The 22,158-nt window shown below is 39.2% G+C and overlaps 1 protein-coding gene across 2 annotated transcripts; it reads left to right on the top strand.

Moving 5' to 3' along the window:
* Positions 1-1,332: 1,332 nt before the first annotated feature.
* On the top strand, positions 1,333-20,764 carry LOC125245060 (guanylate-binding protein 1-like). Of its 2 annotated transcripts, XM_048155503.1 has the most exons (13): positions 1,333-1,525; positions 5,389-5,516; positions 6,511-6,620; positions 12,702-12,892; positions 13,099-13,341; positions 13,444-13,724; positions 14,868-15,080; positions 15,176-15,278; positions 15,784-16,206; positions 16,651-17,073; positions 17,518-17,940; positions 18,384-18,807; positions 20,570-20,761. In XM_048155503.1, exons 1-13 carry the CDS (start codon positions 1,351-1,353, stop codon positions 20,613-20,615), a joined length of 3,183 nt encoding a protein of 1,060 aa, XP_048011460.1. In that variant the 5' UTR covers positions 1,333-1,350; the 3' UTR covers positions 20,616-20,761. The 2 variants fall into 2 exon arrangements, with proteins under 2 accessions (XP_048011460.1, XP_048011461.1); XM_048155504.1 differs by lacking the exon at positions 17,518-17,940 and having other exon boundaries at positions 20,570-20,764.
* Positions 20,765-22,158: the final 1,394 nt, after the last annotated feature.

Below are 22,158 nucleotides of genomic sequence, written 5' to 3'. Positions count from 1 at the left end.
TGTTGGTTTGCCTAAAAAACTCAGCAAGGTTACAGTATGTTCAAAACTCAGCAGCAACTTCACTGGCTACCTGTGGCATCACATATTCACTTAAAGATATTACTTCTAACATTTAAGGCATTAATTGGTCTTGCGCCTCCATATCTGTCTGACCTACTCTACTTAGCTTGGTCTTTTGTCCATTTCTCATTTTTGGCTGTCCACTGTAGGTGTGTCACAGTTAGAGTTGTGTTTGGTTCTGTTTAGTTGTATATGTCTAGAGTTTGTTTTTCTTTAGTCTCATGTTCTCTTTGTTCTCAGTTTCCCACCACTTGTTTGTCTTCTTGGTTACAGATTGATTAGTGTTTGTGTTCAGGTGTCTAGTTAATTAGTCTTGTTTGGTCCTCTGTTCTCCTTGTATTCATTGTCAGTTCTCTGTTGCATATACCTGGTTGTTCTGTTTGTTTTCTAATGAGGAGTCTTTTGTTTTAGAGTTATTGTTAATAACCTGCTGCACTTAGATCCTGCTTACTCCTTACCCCCTTACACTTTGTAATATATCATCTTTGTCTACCTTTAAGACTCAGCTAAAAATGTATCTTTTTAATATGTATTTTGGATAATGTGGCTATATGTGGCTTTATGTGTTTGTATTGTGTGTAGATGTATTGTATAGCACTATGTAAAATGACCTTGAGCTATGGAAAGGTGCTATATAAATAATACTTCTTCAAAATAGTGCACAATCAACTGAGTTGGTTTACATCATAATTCGAGGTTAATCGAGCGTAAAGCTTGAGCTATTAGATTTGCACCTGGTTTCTAAATCACATGAGGTCCCCAGATAATACTAATCCCCTGCGAATAGGGTTTAAGTCTGTATATTCTGTGGTTTTGTCTGTTTCTCTGTCCACATGTTTATGAGGATGTTCAGACAATATGAAACAGCTGCTCATCTTGGGAGTTATTGTATAGTTTACTGTAGAATTCCTGGAATATTTCTCAACACTTTTTACTTCTAGCACACTGCAGTAACTTAAAGGGATAGTATCATTTACTCACCCTCAGGTTGTTCAAAAACTATATAAATTTCTTTGTTCTGTTGAACACAAAGGAAGATATTTGAAGAATATGGGAAACTGAACAGTTCTGGGCCACCATTGACTTCCATAGTATTTTTTTATACTATGGAAGTCAATGGTGCCCCAAAGAAGCCTGGTTATAAACTTTTATAAAAATATATTTCTTTAACAGAACAAAGATAACTTTAGGGAGAGTAAATGATGACAGAATTTTCATTTTTGGTTGAACTCTCCCTTTTAAGGATTTTAAATGTGTGTATCTGTTCGACAGCTGTATCCTCCAGTGATCATGGACAAACCAGTATGCTTGATTGACACGGAGTCAGATGGGAAGCTGTGTGTGCAGCAGTCAGCTCTACAGATCCTGCAGCAGATCCAGCAGCCAGTGGTGGTGGTGGCCGTGGTGGGTCTCTACCGCACCGGGAAGTCCTACCTGATGAATCGCCTTGCAGGACAACAAACAGGTTAAAAATACACAGGCAGTGCTGATACCATCCAAATGTCTAAAGGTTCCCTAGAACCTTTTTTCACAAGATGTAATATAAGTCTAAGGTGTCCCCTGTACGTGTCTTGAAGTTTCAGCTCAAAATACCCCATAGATTTTTTTTATTATTAAATTTTTTAACTGCCTATTTTAGGGCATAATTAAAAATGTGCCAATTCAGCGCGCTTCCCCTTTAAATGCTCACGCTCCCCGCCCCCCAAGCTTGCAACTCTATAATACAGTGCATAAACAAAGTTCACACAGCTAATATAACCCTCAAAATTGATCTTTACAAAGTGTTCGTGATGCAGCATATCAGATCATGTAACTTGTAAGTATGGTATTTATTTTGAGGATGTTTACATTTGATTCTGAATGAGTTTGATAGTATATGCTGCGGCTAACAGGGCTAAAGCTAACATTACACACTGTTGGAGAGATTTATAAAGAATAAAGTTGTGTTTATGAATTATACAGTCTGCAAGTGTTTAAAAATGAAAATAACGACGGCTCTTGTCTCCGTGAATATGGTAATAAACGATGGTAACTTTAACCACATTTAACAGTACATTAGCAACATGCTAACGAAACATTTAGAAAGACAATTTACAAATATCACTAAAAATATCATGATATCATGGATCATGTCAGTTATTATTGCGCCATCTGCCATTTTTCGGTATTGTTCTTGCTTGCTTACCTAGTCTGTTGATTCGGCTGTGCACAGATCCAGACGTTAATACTGGCTGCCCTTGTGTAATGCCTTGAACATGAGCTGGCATATGCAAATATTGGGGGCGTACATATTAATGATCCCGACTGTTACGTAACAGTCGGTGTTATGTTGAGATTCGCCTGTTCTTCAGAGGTCCTTTGCACAAATCAAATTTACATAAGAAGGAGGAAACAATTGTGTTTGAGACTCACTGTATGTCATTTCCATGTACAGAACTCTAATTATTTAACTATGCTGAAGTAAATTCAATTTTACATTTTACATTACATTTAAATTTAGTCATTTAGCAGATGCTTTTATCCGAAGCGACTTACAAATGAGAATAGTAAAATCAATCAAATCAACATGAGAACAACAGTATGTAAGTGCTGTGTGAAGTCACAGTTATGTCAGTAAAGTGCTCGTAGCAAGGAATTTTATATATATGTATATATATATATATATATATATATATATATATATATATATATATATAAATACACAAATAGATGGAAGAAGAATAGAACTCAAGGTAAGTGCTACTATTACTGGGTCAAGTGCTGACAAAAAATATACGTCTTTAGCATTTTTTTTTAAAATGGCTAGAGACTCAGCTGCTCGTATAGAGCGTGGCAGGTCATTCCACCAGCCAGGAACAGTCTTCCTAATGTTGTATAAGGCAAATCTGCAGGACCTGGCTGTTGTTGCAACATGATCTGTGAAGCTTAAACAGTCATCCATCACCACTCCAAGGTTCCTGGCTGTCCTGGAAGGAGTAATGGTTGATGATCCAAGTTGAATTGAAAGGTTATGATGAAGTGTTGGGTTGGCACCGACCACAAGCAGTTCCATTTTTGCAAGGTTGAGTTGAAGGTGGTGGTCCTTCATCCAGGCAGAAATGGCTGTCAGGCAGGCTGCGATTCGACCAGCAACCGTCGGATCATCTGGTTGGAATGAGAGATAGAGTTGTGTGTCATCAGCGTAACAGTGATAGGAGAAACCATGATCCTGAATGACAGATCCTAGTGATGACATGTAGATGGAGAAGAGAAGCAGTCCAAGCACGGAGCCCTGAGGTACCGCAGTAGCAAGATTATGTGACTTGGACACCTCACCTCTCCAAGATACCCTGAAGGACCTACCTGAGAGGTAAGACTTGAACCACTGGAGTGCCGAGATGCCCTTCGACATGAGTGTTGACAGGAGGATCTTGTGGTTAACTGTGTCAAAAGCAGCAGACAGATCCAGCAAGATGAGTACTGATGATTTTGAAGTTGCTCGTGCCAGTCTCAGGGCTTCAGTGACTGAGAGCAAGGCAGTCTCAGTTGAGTGGCCACTCTTGAAGCCAGACTGGTGGTTGTCAAGGAGGTTGTTCTGTGTGAGATAAGTAGACAGTTGGTTGAACACAACTCTCTCAATTGTCTTAGCAATGAAAGGAAGAAGGGATACTGGTCTGTAGTTTTCTAAAAGTGCTGGATTCAGAGTGGGTTTTTTAAGCAGTGGGGTAATCCTATCCTGCTTAAAAGCTGTGGGAAATGTTCCAGTGTGAAGGGAGGAATTGATAATGTGAGTGAGTGCAGGTACAACTGAGGAGGAGATGGCCTGAAGAAGAGGAGTGGGGATAGGGTCTAGCGGACAGGTAGTAGGGTGATTGGAAAGGATGAGTTTTGAAACGTCTGCCTCCGAAAGCATGGAGAAGGAGGAGAGAGTTTGTGTGTTTTCCGTTAAGATGTTATTGTCAGTGTGTGGTGTGGAGAATTGGCCGCTGATGGTTGTTATTTTATGTGTAAAGAATGTGGCAAAGTCATCAGCTGTAAGAGCTGATGTGGGAGGGAGAGGAGGAGGGCAAAGAAGAGAAGGTTTTGAAAAGTGTGCAGGAATCAGATGAATTGTTAATTTTATTGTGATAGTATGTGGTTTTAGCATTGGAGACATTAGTAGAGAAAGAAGAAAGGAGTGACTGATATGAGCTAAGGTCAGTAGGATCTTTAGATTTGTGCCACTTCCTCTCTGCAGCCCTGAGTCTAGACCGATGCTCGCGGAGAACATCAGAGAGCCAGGGGGCAGAGGGGATGATGCGGGCTGGTCTGGATGAAAGGGGGCAGAAGTCATCTAAGCAAGATGTTGGAGTGGTGCAAAGAGTGTCAGTAGCATTGTTAGTGTCCAGTGATGAGAACTGGTTAGGGTGAGGAAGTGTGGATGAGACCAAAGAGGATAGGTGGGAGGGTGAGAGGGAGCGTAGGTTTTGCCGAAAAGTAACATGTGGTGGAGTGAGTGTTGAGTTAGGGGTCAGGTTTAGATTGAAAGTGATGAGAAAGTGGTCTGAGGTGTGTAGTGGAGTGACCAGTGTATTGTCGGTGGAGCAACAGTGTGTGTAGATGAGATCCAATTGGTTACCTGATTTGTGGGTAGCTGAGGTAGCCACTCACTTGAGATCAAATGAGGCAAGCAGAGTGTGGAAGTCAGCAGCCTGAGGTTTGTCTAGGTGGATTTTGAAATCTCCAAGTACTAGCAGAGGAGTACCATCCTCAGGGAACGATGAGAGTAACACATCCAACTCCTCCTAGAAGTTACTTAGCTGACCTGGGGGATGATAAACAACTACAACATGGATTTTAGTAGGCTAGGTGATGGTAATTGCATGTGATTCAAATGAGTCATTGTCAGAGAGAGATGGTAAGGGATTGAACTTCCATTCACTGGACGTAAGCAAACCAGTACCACCTCCCCTCCCAATGTGGCGTGAGGTGTGAGAGAAAGTGAAATTAGAGGAGAGGGCTGCTGGTGTGGCAGTGTCCTCTGGTTTGATCCATGTCTCAGTCAGAGCCATGAGATGGAGACCTGAATGAGTAGCAATAGATGTAATGAAGTCTGCTTTGTTTACAGCAGATTGACAATTCTACAGCCCGATAGAAATAGAAAATAATGTACTAGATGACATGGGTAAAATACGCAGATTGTTATGGTTGCGCTGCCTCCAACGTGTAGCACGCGATTTACGAGTGTTATTGGGAATTTGGAAGCACATATCTAAAATAATTCAATTCTAGGGCACCTTTAAAAAAAACATTATGCAGTTACATGCATACAAGTCATTTTTTTTATGTGTCATTGTGTGGCTTTATCAGGGTTTGTATTGGGCAGCACCATCGAGTCCCAGACGAAGGGCATCTGGATGTGGTGTGTGGATCACCCCACTAAAGCAGGAACCACTCTGGTGCTGCTGGACACTGAGGGACTCAGAGACGTGGACAAGGTGGGGTAAAAACTGAAGTACTGAAACAAAACAAAGTAATATCAAATGTCAACAAGAAGTTTCAAGGGTCCAAGAATACTTTCACTTTCACAGAGCAGAGATACCCTAATTCAGAAATAAGGTCACATTCATCATGTTGTTGGCTTTTGAAATTAATAGCTTGCTAAATAGGAGGCGGTGAGTGCACTTTCCTAACTACCATGCACTTTCTCAAAAAATAGATTGATGCAGCACATTTACTTAAAGGCTAATTTGCACTGATTTAATGCTGTTGAAACCAAATGCAATTTAATGATGTGTGATTTAATGATGTAATATCAAATTTAAAGGTGCTCCAAGCGACAAAAACAAACTGGTGCAGCCTGGACCACGAAACATAATAAACATGCTCCAGCCAATAACCGTTAAGAATGATTTTAAATGCGCGTTCATGACTGTTTCAGGAAGCACAGAGGGGAGGGGGAGGAGGAGGAGGAGGAGGGAGGGTCTAGCTAGCCTCTGTTTTGTTTGACAACACTTCGAACGTCAACAGGAAGTTACTCCACCCAGGATCACTTAGAGCACCTTTAATGATGTGATATCAAACATAAACAAATTAAAGACTTGAAGAACCTTACTGAAACATAATTATGAAAACATGAAAATAACCATAAACCTAGCCTTAAGCATAAACATAAACTTGACATAGACCCACCAAACAATGGGTTACACAAACAATACATGAAACATAGAAAACAAGAGGCTTTAAATACTTAGGGAACTCAGGGAACACATGACTAAGACAACCAATGAACAACCTGAACTCACAACAAAAAAATGTACCAATCAGAACATGACACAAACTAAATGATCATATGTGGAGCAAGGGAAGAACAGAAAAAAAGCAGCATTAATCAAGCTACAAAATAAAAGGCATGAAAATATAAACACGAACCAAAACCAAGTGACAGAGATGATTTTTTTCTAACTCCATGATTGTCTTTCTCTTTCTCAGGGAGACTCAAAGCATGACACCAACATCTTCTGTCTGGCTGTCTTACTGAGCAGCACTCTGGTCTACAACAGTCGAGGGACGATTAACAACAGGGCTGTAGAGGAACTGCAGTATCCTTCTGACAATATAGATACATATCATGTAAATTAGCTGATGGGTTTTATCCAAAGTGTTTTACAAATGAGTACAAATTTAGCTGATGTTTTCCCTGCTAAAAATCCAGCATTGCTGGTCACCAGCATGAGATGCTGGTAACTGGTTGCTGGTGGGCCTGTATATTTTGTCTTTTAGGTGCTAGAATGAGCCCAGCAAGACCTCAACAAAACTTTGTTTCTTTGTGTGTGTTTGTAGTTAAATAATGACAAAGATGATTTTCCAAATTAATTTTTATAAATTATTTAATAAAGAAAATTCTTGTTGCTGGTTACGTTTACTGGTACACAGTAAAATTCTCAGTGTTAAACAAACATTGCTCAGTTTTCATATGGTCCCAATCTATAGAGAGTAAAAGTAAAACTGAAGCAATGTTTCAGTTAGTGAAATAAAAGCATTAGTGATGAAAACTTTCAGTTAACAAGCAGAATCACTGATAAGAGATAAGAGGAATAACAAGAACAGAAAAAACAGAGATGAGCAGAACACAACCACAACCGACTCACAGCCACACAGCCTTAGATGAAATCAACTGAAAATAAAATCAATATCTCACCAGAGACTGATTAAACAACTCCAAAAACAGCATTACAATATTCACTTATTACAAACCAGTTTGACTATAATTCTTTCATAGGGTACATGTACAAAGGTTTTTGAAGTCTGTTTAAAGTTAGTGATTATTTTACTATGCACACTTTTTGGAATCAGTGACTGACAGCTGGATTTTGACAAATGTGACTTCCCAATAATGTATTAAATCTTTACAAAGAGCAACTTTCAGTTTTGAACTTTTATTATCAAGTTGTTATAAGCAGTCCCATTTAAAGAACTCTTTTCGTAAACCCTGTTATTGAATAAAGTGCTAATGATTATGCTTCATTATAATCATTATTTTTTTCTTGGTTTCCATATATCTAAATGTGTTTGTGCAATTTACACAAGCTCTTTTTAAGAGAGCTTTTGTTACTGATGTGTTCAGATCTTGAGTACCTATAGAGTAGAAGTGCATGCTTCATATCTCTAACAAGTCTTTAGTTTGATCATATGTATAAAACATATGCAAGAGTGCATTAATGTAATGCGTGAGCACAAAACTCTCAGCTCCACTTAATGCTGGGTTCTTTTCCTCACAACCAAAAAAACACTTCTTTGGTGACATTGTTGATTTCGTGAAGTCCTGTGACCTGTGCAGCGCTGCCGATGACTTCCATAAAGCCAAATGCGCATTGATGGCCGTGCTCTTGCTCTCTTGCTCTGATCGATGTGTGCATGCGCACTCTTCCGGGAGAAGTGCCCGTACAAGGAATTCCAACCTTTCTCCTTTCTGGTGTCACACAGGCACATACTCGAAAAAAAGGGTGCGCAGTTTATGAGGATTTGAGAATCCAACCCTTTAACAGTGTAAATAAGTCAGAATACATTAAATACCAATATACCCCCCCCATTCCATTATAAAAATCATTAGTTATTAATTTAGTTCATTTATCTATACATCTGTAAGGAATCTATACATGCTGACGGGTCAGCAGAGTGAGGATCCATTTGCAAATTTATTGAAGTAGCAAACACAACAATGGCAAGGACGAGGTAGAGGCGGTAACAGGGACAGGCAGAGATCAGGGCAGGCAGCAAATGTACAAAGTCCAGGAACAGGCAAAGGTCAGGGCAGGCAGCAGAGAATCAAACACAAGTAACAGTCCAATCAAACACAGATATAACAATCCACAATAAATGTTCAGAAATTATCACTGGGGCAAATCAAGACTTCACAACATGCATGTGTGTGTCATGTGGTGCAGGTGCATGCAATCAGTCCCAGGAATGAGGAGTAGACGTGTACTTGACTCGCTCCCAAAACTTTAAGTTTATCCCTATAAACCTCAGCATTTTCGTTGGCATCTGACAGCATTTGTTTTATAAACTTGAAATGTCAAAAGGAAGGGGAAAACAAGTCGATAAAGACAGAGAAGAAAGTGCCTCTTCACCGGGTGTTAGCATTACACTAGCCAAGATCAGTGCTTTACATGATGATCTCAGAGCATCTATTGCCGAAGACTTCAAAGCATCTTTCGAAAATTTGGCAACAAAGTTAGATAACATTCAGTCCACAGTGGCAGATCGTGATCTTCGCATCAGTAATCTTGAGTCCGGCACTACGGAGATCAGTCAACAGCTTGAACGACTCGAAGCTATGTGTTTGGGGCTCCAGAATGATAATAAATGGCTTAAGACTAAAGACTGAGGGTGAGTTGCTGTATGAACAAACACGGACTCAAGCCTGCGCTTCTGTTTCCTGCTAGACTGCGAATTACACTTCCAAACAGTGAGACGAAATAGCTGGCTTCTGTTGCGGAAGACAGCAACTTCATCCAGAGCTTGGACTCATAGTAAATTTGACGGACTGTATTCTACTATGAGCAGTCTTGATTATTTTTGCCATCTTCCCCACATTATTTTAGGGAATTGCTGGGTCGTCGGCCCTGTGGATTTGAGTCTGGACACTTGACTAAACTTGACAAAGTTGTTTCTATTTGTTTCTTCAAATTTGCTAACTATAAGGACCCTTCAGTTTGGACTTCAAATCTCATTTTATTTACAGTATGGTTTTGGTCATATAGATTCATGTTGGGTTTTTTTTTTTTTTTTGCTTAAATGTTTTGCACTTAGATTTTAATTTGGGTATACAGACAAACAATTTTTTATTTTCAATCAGACTCCATGATACTGTGAGCAGGATGCTCAATTTCAGATTCTTGTTTTTCAAAGTCCGCGTGAACTGGAAGTTGCAAACGACTTTTCTCCAGTGTTGTGACGTATTTCCAAGTGAAACGGAATATTGAATTACTTTAGCGCTTTTCCTCTCCATCTCTCGCGTTCCTCCTCTCCATCTCTCGCTCATAGCAGACGAACAGCTGCAGAGGAGTGGTTTACGTGTTTTCAACCCAAACTGACGTTATCAGAGAAGGAACGCCATTCCAGACCGGATGTAACTTTTCAGATTTTGATTAAAGATTACCACGACAAACAATTTTTTTCTGTTTTAACTTGCACGGATTAATTGTTCACCACAAGACTAGTAATATGGACTAACAAAGTAAATAGGGTCGATTTTGATTTCATGTGTACTTTATGCATAATGTGGGCTGTTTAGTGAATTTAACATTGGATTGTTCGTTAAAGCTCTCTTCTTCTTCTCCTCTATTAGAATTCCAGCAGTGTAGACACTGCTAAACGTATTACTGCCCTCCACAGGTCAAAGTTTTGAACTAATTTTTATGCAATATGCTAGTTCAATAGTATATAACAATTAGTTATATACTATTATATACTATAATATTAGATGCCTTTTGAATAATCTCTCTTCTTCCTCTTTAAATGAAACTCCAGAATTAGTTATTTCCATGGACGTTAAGAAGGCATTTGATAGAGTTGAGTGGCGCTATTTGTTTTATACACTGAGGAAATCTGTCACAAATCAAGCCTCTGTGGCTCCCTCCGATCGCTGCCAGAGGTCTCCATCACCCGAGAACTGATCTCCCCCCCAGGACTCCATTTCCCATGATCCCGTACCTGGCGCTGATCATGCGCACAGCTGTAGCCAATCATGTGGACTATTTAACCAGCACACACACACACTCACTGCAAAGTTTTGTTTTGCCATTGCTAACAACTCTGAGCGTTTATCTCCTGTGTATTATTTCCCTGTGTATGACCCTGGACTGTTTCCCCTGTTTGCGATACATTGCCGTCTGCCCTGACCTTTGTGTTCTGTCTGCCTGGATTGTGTATTTACTGTTTGCCGCCCACCCGTCACTATTGCCTGTTTTATGACTACGTCTCTGCTTAGCCCTGTCTGTATCTAACGCTGGTGATCGACCCCTGCTAGTGTACACAACAAAGTATCTTTTAATAAAGCTGCAGATGGATCTTAACTCTGTTGAGTCATCGTTACATTTTGGTCTTCATAATGCTCCCTGTTATCCCCAATACATTCTAACCCGTTGTTTTGCCCCTCCATTTTGCACAGTGCTTACACCTCTTGGAGAAACCTTGGGTTGGTTTCTATTGCTGACCTTTACATCGATGGTGTTTTTGCCTCTTTTGAACAGTTGACTTAATATTTCCAAAAAAAATTTTTTCAGATATTTACAAATTCAAGATTTTGTACGAAACAAAATCGTCAACTTTCCAAATCCACCCCTCCCTTCAGATTTAGACACCATTCTGGGTGTGGATCCTTATACTAAAGGGTCAATTTGTAAATTAGTAAATATATAATTTTTCATTTGCAATCTTCCTCTGATAATTTACGCTTTGTCTAGTCCCAGGACATCGGTACTAAGATTACCAAGGGGACATGGAGGGCAGTCCTGAACAGGGTTTACTCCTCATCTCTCTGTGCACGTCAAAGGCTCAAACAGTGCAAGGTGGTTCATAGAGCCCACTGGTCTAAAACCAGGTTAGCACGCATTAACCCATCTATTGACTCGGAGTGTGACAGTTCAGCCACTTTAATTCACATGTTCTGGTCCTGCCCTGCCCTGTATTCCTTTTGGAGGCAAATTTTTGTCTCATTGTTAGCCATTACCTCTGCGGATATTTCACTCTGTCCAGTCACAGCTTTATTTGGGGTTCTCCTGCCTGGCCATTCTTTACCTTCTCACTTTTCAGATTTTGTAGCCTTTCTGACTCTTTTAGCTAGGTGTTTATTTCTATTGAATTGGAAAAGCCCTCACCCTCCATCTTACACTTGCTGGATAAGAGATGTTCTTTATTTTATGAAACTGGAGAAAATTAGGTACTTTCTTCATCGACCTAGCACCATTTTCATCAAGCTTTGGCATCCCCTTCGTGAACATAACTCTCCAGCTTGACCCTGCTCTTTGTGCGTGATCCCCTTTCCTCCCCCCACATCTATCACCAGTCTAGATGTTGATACTTATCTTGTATTGCCTGGCCGATACACTGCTGTGTTTACTGTATGCATGATTGTATTGTATTCCATTAGTTTTTTGTTTTTTTTTTGAGGGGAAAAGAATCCTCAGTGTATCTGTTGTACACAGATAAATTTTCTATTTATGTTTGTATGTTTTGTAATGGTTTAAAATGTATAAATAAATCATAAAAAAAATGCTAAACAGCGCAGAGAAATCGCGTAATTTCCATAGTAACTCTATAATTGGACCAAAGCAGACTTTTTACGTCAGCACATTTTCTTTTTAAAAAGGTCCTGTTCACACATGATCTCTTACCAGTAATTTACCAGTACAGACTGCATGTGTGAAAGGGGCTATTGTTGAATATCAAGTGTGCTTGAATAAGCAAGCCAGAGGTGACAGCGGCAAGGAACAGGGAAGGGAGCAAAAGAAATTACAACGTTATAATCACACAGTTCAATAAATCATGTTTTAACCTCATATTGTTTTCCCTTTACATCATTGACATTGTGTACTAATCCAGCAAGATGAACATGACGGCACATGCTAGTCGATAAGTTGAATCAACTCCACAGCAACTACATAAATGTATCCACTAACCATTCAGAAACGTCCAGTTTCATTCTAAAAGTTGTAACTTCTTCCTGAGTCTCCCCATCCGTGTCGACTCCGGTTTGAACAATGTAAGGCTGAACACCGTTACTGACAATCCTCATTTTGGCTGCGTGAGATTCTCCAGCTTTGTTGTTTGTGAGCTGTTAAAGTTCCACCCTCTTCAGCAGCTCATTTGCATTTAAAGGGACACACAAAAATACGTGAAAAAACCGTGTTTTTGCTTACACCCAAATTGGGGCAAATTTGACAAGCTATAATAAATTATCTGTGGGGTATTTTGAGATGAAACTTCCGGGGACACCAGAGACTTATCTTGTAAAAGTGGCATTATAGGCCCCCTTTAATCCCATATGTGGGTACAGTCTATTATGAGGAAATACATTGGGTTTATTTATTTATTGATAAAGGCAGCGGGTTGTTAGACTGTGCATCATGTGTTGTTGTTTGACGTCACTTTGTGTTTATGCCTGAACAAACTCTCAGATATGTTACTGAACTAACAGAGTGCATTAAGGTCAAATCATCAGATGAGGATAATGACGATTCAAGCGAGTTTGTGAAGTTCTTCCCTAGTTTCATCTGGGCTGTGAGGGACTTCACTCTTGAGCGAAAGATCGATGGCAAAGATGCAACAGAGGATGAGTACCTAGAGTTTGCTCTGAAGCTGAAACCTGGTAATTTAATAACAGTACATATATATATATTATTTTAAGAGCCCTTACAATCACTATCACAATGAGTTTGTGTGAACAGTTTTTCTCAACAGATTTGTCAACATCTTTTATATTACTCTTAAAATTCATAGTTTATTGAGGTAATACATATGGGTTTAATAATATTTGAACTGAGAGGATCTACAGCATGTGTTCATTTGTTTTAGGCACAGCAAAACAAGTGATGGAGTACAACTGGCCCAGGGAGTGCATCCAAACATTCTTCCCTTCCAGAACGTGCTTCACTTTCCCATTCCCAACCGCTCCAGAGAATGTGTCTCGTTTGGAGAGCTTGGATCCTGCTGACCTTTCCTCTGACTTCCTGGAGGTCACAGATCGTTTCTGCAAGTTTGTCTTTCACGAGAGTCATGTGAAGAAGCTGAAAGATGGAATCACAGTCACTGGCAGAGGTAATTCAAAATTAAACCTGAAGAGTTTGCATGAACTTACATTTGACTGTCTGTTGTTCAGTAACTTTTCTGTATCATTTTAACTTCTTTCCTTCTCTGAAGTTCTGGGTCACTTGGCGAAAACATACGTGGACACCATCTCCAGTGGGGCTGTGCCGTGTCTGGAGAATGCTGTGATTGCTATGGCAATGATTGAGAATGAGTCTGCAGTGAAGGAGGGGCTTGAGGTTTACCAGAGTGGAATGGAGAAGCTGAAGGACTCCTTCCCTCTGGAACTGAAGGATGTGTCCTCAGAACACCAACGTCTCAGCAAAATGGCGACACAAGCCTTCATGAAGCGTTCTTTCAGGGACAGTGATGGGAAAAACTTAAAATCTCTAGAGGTAGGCTGGATCTCTTCACAGATATAATTAATTTAGGATGCCTTGAAATGATGACTTAGTAGCACTGGGCAACCAACTGAAAAATTAAATCTCTCTTTTGGCTCTTTGTTGGTTCTGAAAAGATGCTGCAAATCCAGTGATCAGTGTGATTATTTTGCAACCCGCTCCTGGGGTTCATTGGTGTGAAGAGATGTCAGAGTGTACACAGATAAAATCTATGGTGGCCAAGAGAGCTCAATGCGCTGCAACTGAAGAAAACACATGCAAATAGAAAAAACACCAGCAAATAAAGAAATAAACATCTTCATCAGTTTGACAACACATGCGTTGCAAAAGTCCACAACACGAGCAAATACAGAAATGCTCTGCAAATAGGCCTTCTCATAATGCACATACGATCAGAATGTTTAGATAAACAAAAAACCCACCTTTCAGGTGCACACCACTGAAGAGTAAACATTGAACAATCCCAGCCAGTTGGTGTTCCCTTATAACATTTTTGTTGTGGTCTGTGCCAGTCCCAGTGTCAGGATAAACAATTGTCATTATTTTGCATTCAAAAATATGAATAATATATTTTTTAATAATTTACTTGATTTTATGTCTCAAATCCCAGTCAATTATTCACTGCAGAAAGTGAAAGTTAAAATTTAGCGATGAGAGCTCTACTTCAACATGTTCTGATAACACTATTTAACCTTAATTTATTTCTTAATAGTTCTCTTGTGGCCCACACTTATTGAAAAAAATGAGAAGAGATTTAGGTGTTAAACTAGCTGTTTTTTTAAATGAGGGGTTTCAAATCTTATTACACTACAGCGGGTAAATTACTTCGGGTCAGATTAAAATATTAATTTAATTCTAAAAGTAGCCTAATCATCATCATCATCATTCAGATCTTTGCAGAAGGGGCTTGAGAAGGGGTCTGGTATGTGCTATTTGCAGCGCGTTTCTCTATTTGTACGTGTTGTAGACATTTGCAGCGCATGTGTTGTCAAACTGATGAAGACATTTTCTTTATTTGCTGGTGTTTTTTCTATTTGCATGTGTTTTCTTCATTTGCAGTGTGTTGAGCTCTCTCGGCCACCATAGAAATGGTGAATCATAGAACTGTTACTTACATGCTACATGTTGTGTTTTTAGGAAAACATTAATAAACACTTTGATGGATATCTGTGCCAAAACGAGCAAGCTTCGAAGAGACGATGTGAGGATCTCTTGTCATCCCTCTCTGAGCCAATGACTGAAAATCTCAAGCAGGGTTCCTATGCTAAACCTGATGGCTATGATCTCTTCTGCAAGGATCTGGAGGACATTGTGAAGAATTATAACAGCCAGGCCAATAAAGAAGTCAAGGTCTTGCCCATAGTACACTTAGTACACATAGTGCACCTCTGTACACATACTACAGAAATATGATCGTCATCATAATTATGTCTGTATGTCAATAGGCTGAAGAGGTCCTAGAGGAGTTTCTGAAGCAGAAGTCGGTAGATTCTAAAGCAATTCTGCAGGCTGACAAAAAACTGACTGAGAAGGAAAAACAGATTAAGGGTGAGAGTCTTAACCATTTAAATCCCAATTTCCTGCTGTGACACTGTAGAGACATGGACAATATGATGTACGGGTCTGTTTCATGGATCCAATAATTGCACCCTGCAATAACAACTGCAGCCCAGGATGACTGTGTGCCATTATCATTATGAATCAAGATCAGTGTGATCAAGATCGATACTTTGAACTCTTCTGGCTCTATTTTAATGGTCCAAATTTAGTTCAAGGTCATAGATACTTAGCAAATGTCATATTCAATATTGATGTTTTTGAAAGAGTGCAACTTAAATAAACTCTTTTAGTAAAATATTGGAAAATGAAAAGGTCCTAAAAGGTGTAGTAATATATTTATAAGCACTCAAAAAAGTCTGTTTCATTAAAGGGCAATAAATCATATATAAAAACAGTATTGCAGCAAAATAGACTCTAAATTTCATAGTTTTGCATCAATTCTTTGTCTTTAAAGCATGTTTCCTTATTTCTCTTTTTGTCACTGAATGACCAGAGGAAACCGAGAAAGCAGCCCTCCTGCAGCAGGAAATCAAAGCTAAAGAGGAGAAGCAGCGACAACTCGAAGAGAAGATGGAAGCAGAGAAACAGAGTAATGAAGAGAGGATGAGCCAGGTGAAGGAGAAGATGGATGAGGAGCTGAGGCTCCAGAGAGAGGAGGCTGAGCGTGCCATGGACAGTAAACTGAGGGAGCAGGCTGCTCTGTTGGAGAAGGGCTTTAAGGAGAAAGCAGACAGGATGACCCAGGAGGTGGAAGAGTTCAAGAGACAGAATGATGAAGCCGAGAGTAATAGAGCTAGAGAGTTTGCAGTGATGTTAGAGAACTTCAACAAGAGACATGAGGACTCTATGGCTATGATGATGCAGCAACACAGAGAACAGATGCAGGCCATTCAGCCGAAGAATGCACGCTGTTCAGGTAGATCATGAAATGCTTTACTTCTGTTATAACCAAACTCATCAGAGGATTGTAATTACAAAATAAAAATCACAATATATATAGAGAGAGATATGATCTTAGAATAAAACAATACATTTGTTCTCATTCTATCTTCAAATGAACTTTAGTGATATTTATATGATGGATTAGGAAATTTAAATTTCACTTCCCAAGCATATTTTGTATGTCCGGTGTAAATGATCAATGAGTTAAAAATGGAAGGAAGTGTTCGTCCTAAAAGGTGCTGTACTATGTTTATAAGCATTCACAAAAGTTTATTTCATTAAAGGACAATGAATCATTTATAAAATCAATATTTTATCTGTCTTACAGCAAAATAGACTCTTAATTTCGTAGTTTTGCATCGATTCTTTGTCTTTAAAGCATGTTTCCTTATTTCTCTTTTTGTCAATGAATAACCAGAGGAAATAGAGGAAGCAGCCCTCCTGCATCAGGAAGTCAAAGCTACAGAGGAGAAGCTGCAACAACTCGAAGAGAAGATGGAAGCAGAGAAACAGAGTAATGAAGAGAGGATGAGACAGATGAAGGAGAAGATGGATGAGGAGCTGAGGCTCCAGAGAGAGGAGGCTGATCGTGCCATGGACAGTAAACTGAGGGAGCAGGCTGCTCTGTTGGAGAAGGGCTTTAAGGAGAAGGCTGACAGGATGACACAGGAGGTGGAAGAGTTCAAGAGACAGAATGATGAAGCCGAGAGTAATAGAGCTAGAGAGTTTAAAGAGATGTTAGAGAACTTCAACAAGAGACATGAGGACTCTATGGCTATGATGATGCAGCAACACAGAGAACAGATGCAGGCCATTCAGCCGAAGAATGCACGCTGTTCAGGTAGATCATGAAATGCTTTACTTCTGTTATAACCAAACTCATCAGAGGATTGTAATTACAAAATAAAAATCACAATATATATAGAGAGAGATATGATCTTAGAATAAAACAATACATTTGTTCTCATTCTATCTTCAAATGAACTTTAGTGATATTTATATGATGGATTAGGAAATTTAAATTTCACTTCCCAAGCATATTTTGTATGTCCGGTGTAAATGATCAATGAGTTAAAAATGGAAGGAAGTGTTCGTCCTAAAAGGTGCTGTACTATGTTTATAAGCATTCACAAAAGTTTATTTCATTAAAGGACAATGAATCATTTATAAAATCAATATTTTATCTGTCTTACAGCAAAATAGACTCTTAATTTCGTAGTTTTGCATCGATTCTTTGTCTTTAAAGCATGTTTCCTTATTTCTCTTTTTGTCAATGAATAACCAGAGGAAATAGAGGAAGCAGCCCTCCTGCATCAGGAAGTCAAAGCTACAGAGGAGAAGCTGCAACAACTCGAAGAGAAGATGGAAGCAGAGAAACAGAGTAATGAAGAGAGGATGAGACAGATGAAGGAGAAGATGGATGAGGAGCTGAGGCTCCAGAGAGAGGAGGCTGATCGTGCCATGGACAGTAAACTGAGGGAGCAGGCTGCTCTGTTGGAGAAGGGCTTTAAGGAGAAGGCTGACAGGATGACACAGGAGGTGGAAGAGTTCAAGAGACAGAATGATGAAGCCGAGAGTAATAGAGCTAGAGAGTTTAAAGAGATGTTAGAGAACTTCAACAAGAGACATGAGGACTCTATGGCTATGATGATGCAGCAACACAAAGAACAGATGCAGGCCATACAGCCGAAGAATGCACGCTGTTCAGGTAGATCATGAAATGCTTTACTTCTGTTATAACCAAACTCATCAGAGGATTGTAATTACAAAATAAAATCACAATATATATAGAGAGAGATATGATCTTAGAATAAAACAATACATTTGTTCTCATTCTATCTTCAAATGAACTTTAGTGATATTTATATGATGGATTAGGAAATTTAAATTTCACTTGCCAAGCATATTTTGTATGTCCGGTGTAAATTATCAATGAGTTAAAAATGGAAGGAAGTGTTCGTCCTAAAAGGTGCTGTACTATGTTTATAAGCATTCACAAAAGTTTATTTCATTAAAGGACAATGAATCATTTATAAAATCAATATTTTATCTGTCTTACAGCAAAATAGACTCTTAATTTCGTAGTTTTGCATCGATTCTTTGTCTTTAAAGCATGTTTCCTTATTTCTCTTTTTGTCAATGAATAACCAGAGGAAATAGAGGAAGCAGCCCTCCTGCAGCAGGAAATCAAAGCTATAGAGGAGAAGCAGCGACAACTCGAAGAGAAGATGGAAGCAGAGAAACAGAGTAATGAAGAGAGGATGAGACAGATGAAAGAGAAGATGGATGAGGAGCTGAGGCTCCAGAGAGAGGAGGCTGATCGTGCCATGGACAGTAAACTGAGGGAGCAGGCTGCTCTGTTGGAGAAGGGCTTTAAGGAGAAAGCAGACAGGATGAGCCAGGAGATGGAAGAGTTCAAGAGACAGAATGATGAAGCCGAGAGTAATAGAGCTAGAGAGTTTAAAGAGATGTTAGAGAACTCCAACAAGAGACATGAGGGACTCTATGGCTATGATGATGCAGCAACACAAAGAACAGATGCAGGCCATTCAGCCGAAGAATGCACGCTGTTCAGGTAGATCATGAAATGCTTTACTTCTGTTATAACCAAACTCATCAGAGGATTGTAATTACAAAATAAAAATCACAGTATATATGGAGAGATTTAATCTTAAAATAAAACAATACATTTGATCTCATTCTACCTTTACTTGAACTTTAGTGATATTTGATATGATGGTTGAGGAAATTTAAATTTCACTTCACAAGCATATTTTGTGTGTCCATTGTAAATGATCAAAGCGTTGAAAATGGAAGAAAGTGTTTGTTCTAAAAGGTGTAGTACTGTTTATAAGCATTCATAGAAGTCAATTTCTTTAAAGGGGACCTATTATGCCCTATTTAACAAGATGTAAAATTAGTCTCTGATGTTCCCAGAGTGTGTATGTGAAGTTTTAGCTCAAAATACCCCACAGATAATTTTTTATAGCATGTTAAAGTTGCCACTTTTAGTGGTTGAGCAAAAACGAGCCGTTTCAGTGTGGTCCCTTTAAATGCAAATGAGCTGCTGCGCTCGGCCTAAGAGGGCGGAGCTTCAAGAGCGGATTCTCCGGTGACAGGATTCAGTCAGGACGCACTATAATGTCAGAAACTGTGAATATATGCTGCATGGAGATAGAACAGGTATAGTTTAGATAAATTACGGTTATAACTTATATTATCTTATTGTTTTTAATCTACTATATTAGTACAGGCCTGTTTAACCGTCCGAATGATGGCCAAAACTTTACAGGTGAGTTTTATTATGTTTATTGTACTTCACACAAAAGATGAAGCGTCTGTTTTCACTCTAGAAAATCTCTGTAAGAGCTTAATAAAACACAGTGCAAGTGTGCATTAAAATACTATCCATAAACTCTCTCTCTTTCCCTTGTATTATCATCACCAACATACACAGCGAATTACACAGAAACACTCGTTACAACTAACAGTAAACAAATATATAAAGACCTTATGCCTTTCGGGTGGTGCTTAATAAACTTTATACCCGTAAATAAGCTCCGCTGAACTGTAATAAAGTGCTCTTACCTTTATTACTGCCATATAGTATCACTCTGGAGACTGTAAGATGGATCACGAACAGTTTTTACTTGTATATCCTTGAGTAGCATATTTTTAGCACAGTCTTTGTTTTATATTGTCCCTTTGTATTGATATTTGTTCACAAAACAGTCCGGTGTGAAATGATTCGCGCAGAGATACACGAATTTCGGCAGAACTGAGGGAGCATTTTCCTGGAAAACCAAGTTAATCCACCTGCTTTCAGCAGCTCAGATTTTAGGGAGTAAATGAAGAGAGTTATGTGGATTAATCCATCCAGCTACAGAACACCTAAAACGCTTTAGAGACATTCTCGTCAGTGCAGCAATGGCGGACTCGCTGTGAACGCGCTCAGGGCAGTGATATGTTCAAACGTCAGCGTCTACCAACATTTGTGGGCGGGGTCTGTGGCTTTTGTGACATCACACTGCCAGGGATCTGGAAACGGCTTGTTCTGAGACACTGCTTATGATTTATGGGGTTTAAAATAGGAGTGGGTGAATTTTTATCACTATAGGGTGGTTGTGTACACACACTGCCAACACACATTTATGTCCAAACACCATGCAAAAGTGAATTTTGCATAATAGGTCCCCTTTAACAGACAATGAATAATATATAAAATCAATATTTTATCTGTCTTACAGCAAAATAGATTCTTAATTTCATAGTTTTGCATCGATTCTTTGTCTTTAAAGCATGTTTCCTTATTTCTCTTTTTGTCAATGAATAACCAGAGGAAATAGAGGAAGCAGCCCTCCTGCAGCAGGAAATCAAAGCTAAAGAGGAGAAGCAGCAACAACTCGAAGAGAAGATGGAAGCAGAGAAACAGAGTAATGAAGAGAGGATGAGCCAGGTGAAGGAGAAGACGGATGAGGAGCTGGGGCTCCAGAGAGAGGAGGCTGATCGTGCCGTGGACAGTAAACTGAGGGAGCAGGGCTTTAAGGATAAGGCAGACAGAATGACCCAGGAGATGGAGTTCAAGAGACAGAATGATGAAGCTGAGAGTAACAGAACTAAAGAGTTTGAAGGGAAGGTAGAGAACTCAAACAAGAGACAGGAGGAGTCAATGGCTACGATGAACCAGCAACACAGAGAATAGATGCAGGCCATTCAGCGGATGAATGCAAGCTCTTCAGGTGGATGTTGGAGACTGTCCTCCAAAAAACACCCCTATAGGTCATTTACACTGGACCCTATAGATTGTTTTTTCAATCACCTTATTATGACCTATATTTACATTTTAAAGTCATGCACCCTCTAGCCAGCGTAAAAATAATGACAATGTTGTGTTACGTCTGTCGTCATGAAATTATGTATGACTGTTACCAATCAAAATGCTTGTTCATTTAAATGCAATGTGTGGACTTTTTAGATGGTCCCTTAGCCACTATTTGTCCTGTTTCCATTTAGCAAAACTTTTTTTTATTAACGACTACACCTACCCCAACCCTAAACTCGAACCCACGATCACATTGCATATTGTTGTATATTGCAATGCTCAACCAATTGAGCTACGCGAAACCCGAAATATAATACGGATATAAAAGGGAACAAAGCATTTGTAGCGCTCCACACCCTTAAACTTATGTGAAAGGGGCCCTGGATTCGTTTGTGGTTAGATCTCTCTAAATATTCTCTGATTATTATTAGCTTCGTTTCAATAAATCTTTTCTCTGCTTTTGGTATGCTTATTAACTGATTAAAATAACCACACTGTCTGTTAAATGAAAATGAACTTTGATTAGTTTACTGATTTATGACAAATATAATAAATAATAAATATAACAGAAAATAAAATGTCAAGTTTTCCCCCTTACAGATGCACAATAGTCAAGTTTGCCCTCAAAATCAACAAATTACAAATATAACACTTTGTACTTGTTCAATGTAATTAGTAAAGTTGGACAACCAATGCAAAAATGTCTCAAATATCCCTCAATATAATATAAAAGTGGTGCTTAATACTCCGGTCCAACTATTCACCCAAATTGGTTCAATCAAACATACAAAATAATATTCAGAAACTAATTTTCAATGTTCAAAATGGCCATAAACAAATTATGTAACCCGTTGCAGGCCTGATATGTTGCTGGGGTTCGTTGAGGCACAAAACAACTTGCCGCTTCGCTCAATGAGCAAATAAAACAACAGCGGTCTTACCAGCGCTAGTCCGCGATAGCTCTCGTGTGACGCACTTTCCTCACGAGGGAATTACTATGGGAAGCCAAACACACCAAAAGTAGTGATGGCTGATTTCGAAACACTGCTTCATGAAGCTCCGAAGCTTCATGAATCTTTTTGTTTCTAATCAGTGATTCGGAGC

Source organism: Megalobrama amblycephala, linkage group LG14, assembly GCF_018812025.1.
Source record: "Megalobrama amblycephala isolate DHTTF-2021 linkage group LG14, ASM1881202v1, whole genome shotgun sequence".
Lineage (NCBI taxonomy): Eukaryota > Metazoa > Chordata > Actinopteri > Cypriniformes > Xenocyprididae > Megalobrama > Megalobrama amblycephala.
This window is presented reverse-complemented; position numbering and strand designations above follow the sequence as displayed.

What these genes read in the sequence shown, in the direction of transcription:
- LOC125245060 (XM_048155503.1), top strand. Translation starts at nt 1,351, where the DNA reads ATGGACAAACCAGTATGCTTGATTGACACGGAGTCAGATGGGAAGCTG. An exon ending in AAAACTTAAAATCTCTAGAG is followed by an intron (nt 13,725 to 14,867) that starts GTAGGCTGGATC and finishes TTGTGTTTTTAG; the next exon opens with GAAAACATTAATAAACACTT. An exon ending in GAAGAATGCACGCTGTTCAG is followed by an intron (nt 16,207 to 16,650) that starts GTAGATCATGAA and finishes ATGAATAACCAG; the next exon opens with AGGAAATAGAGGAAGCAGCC.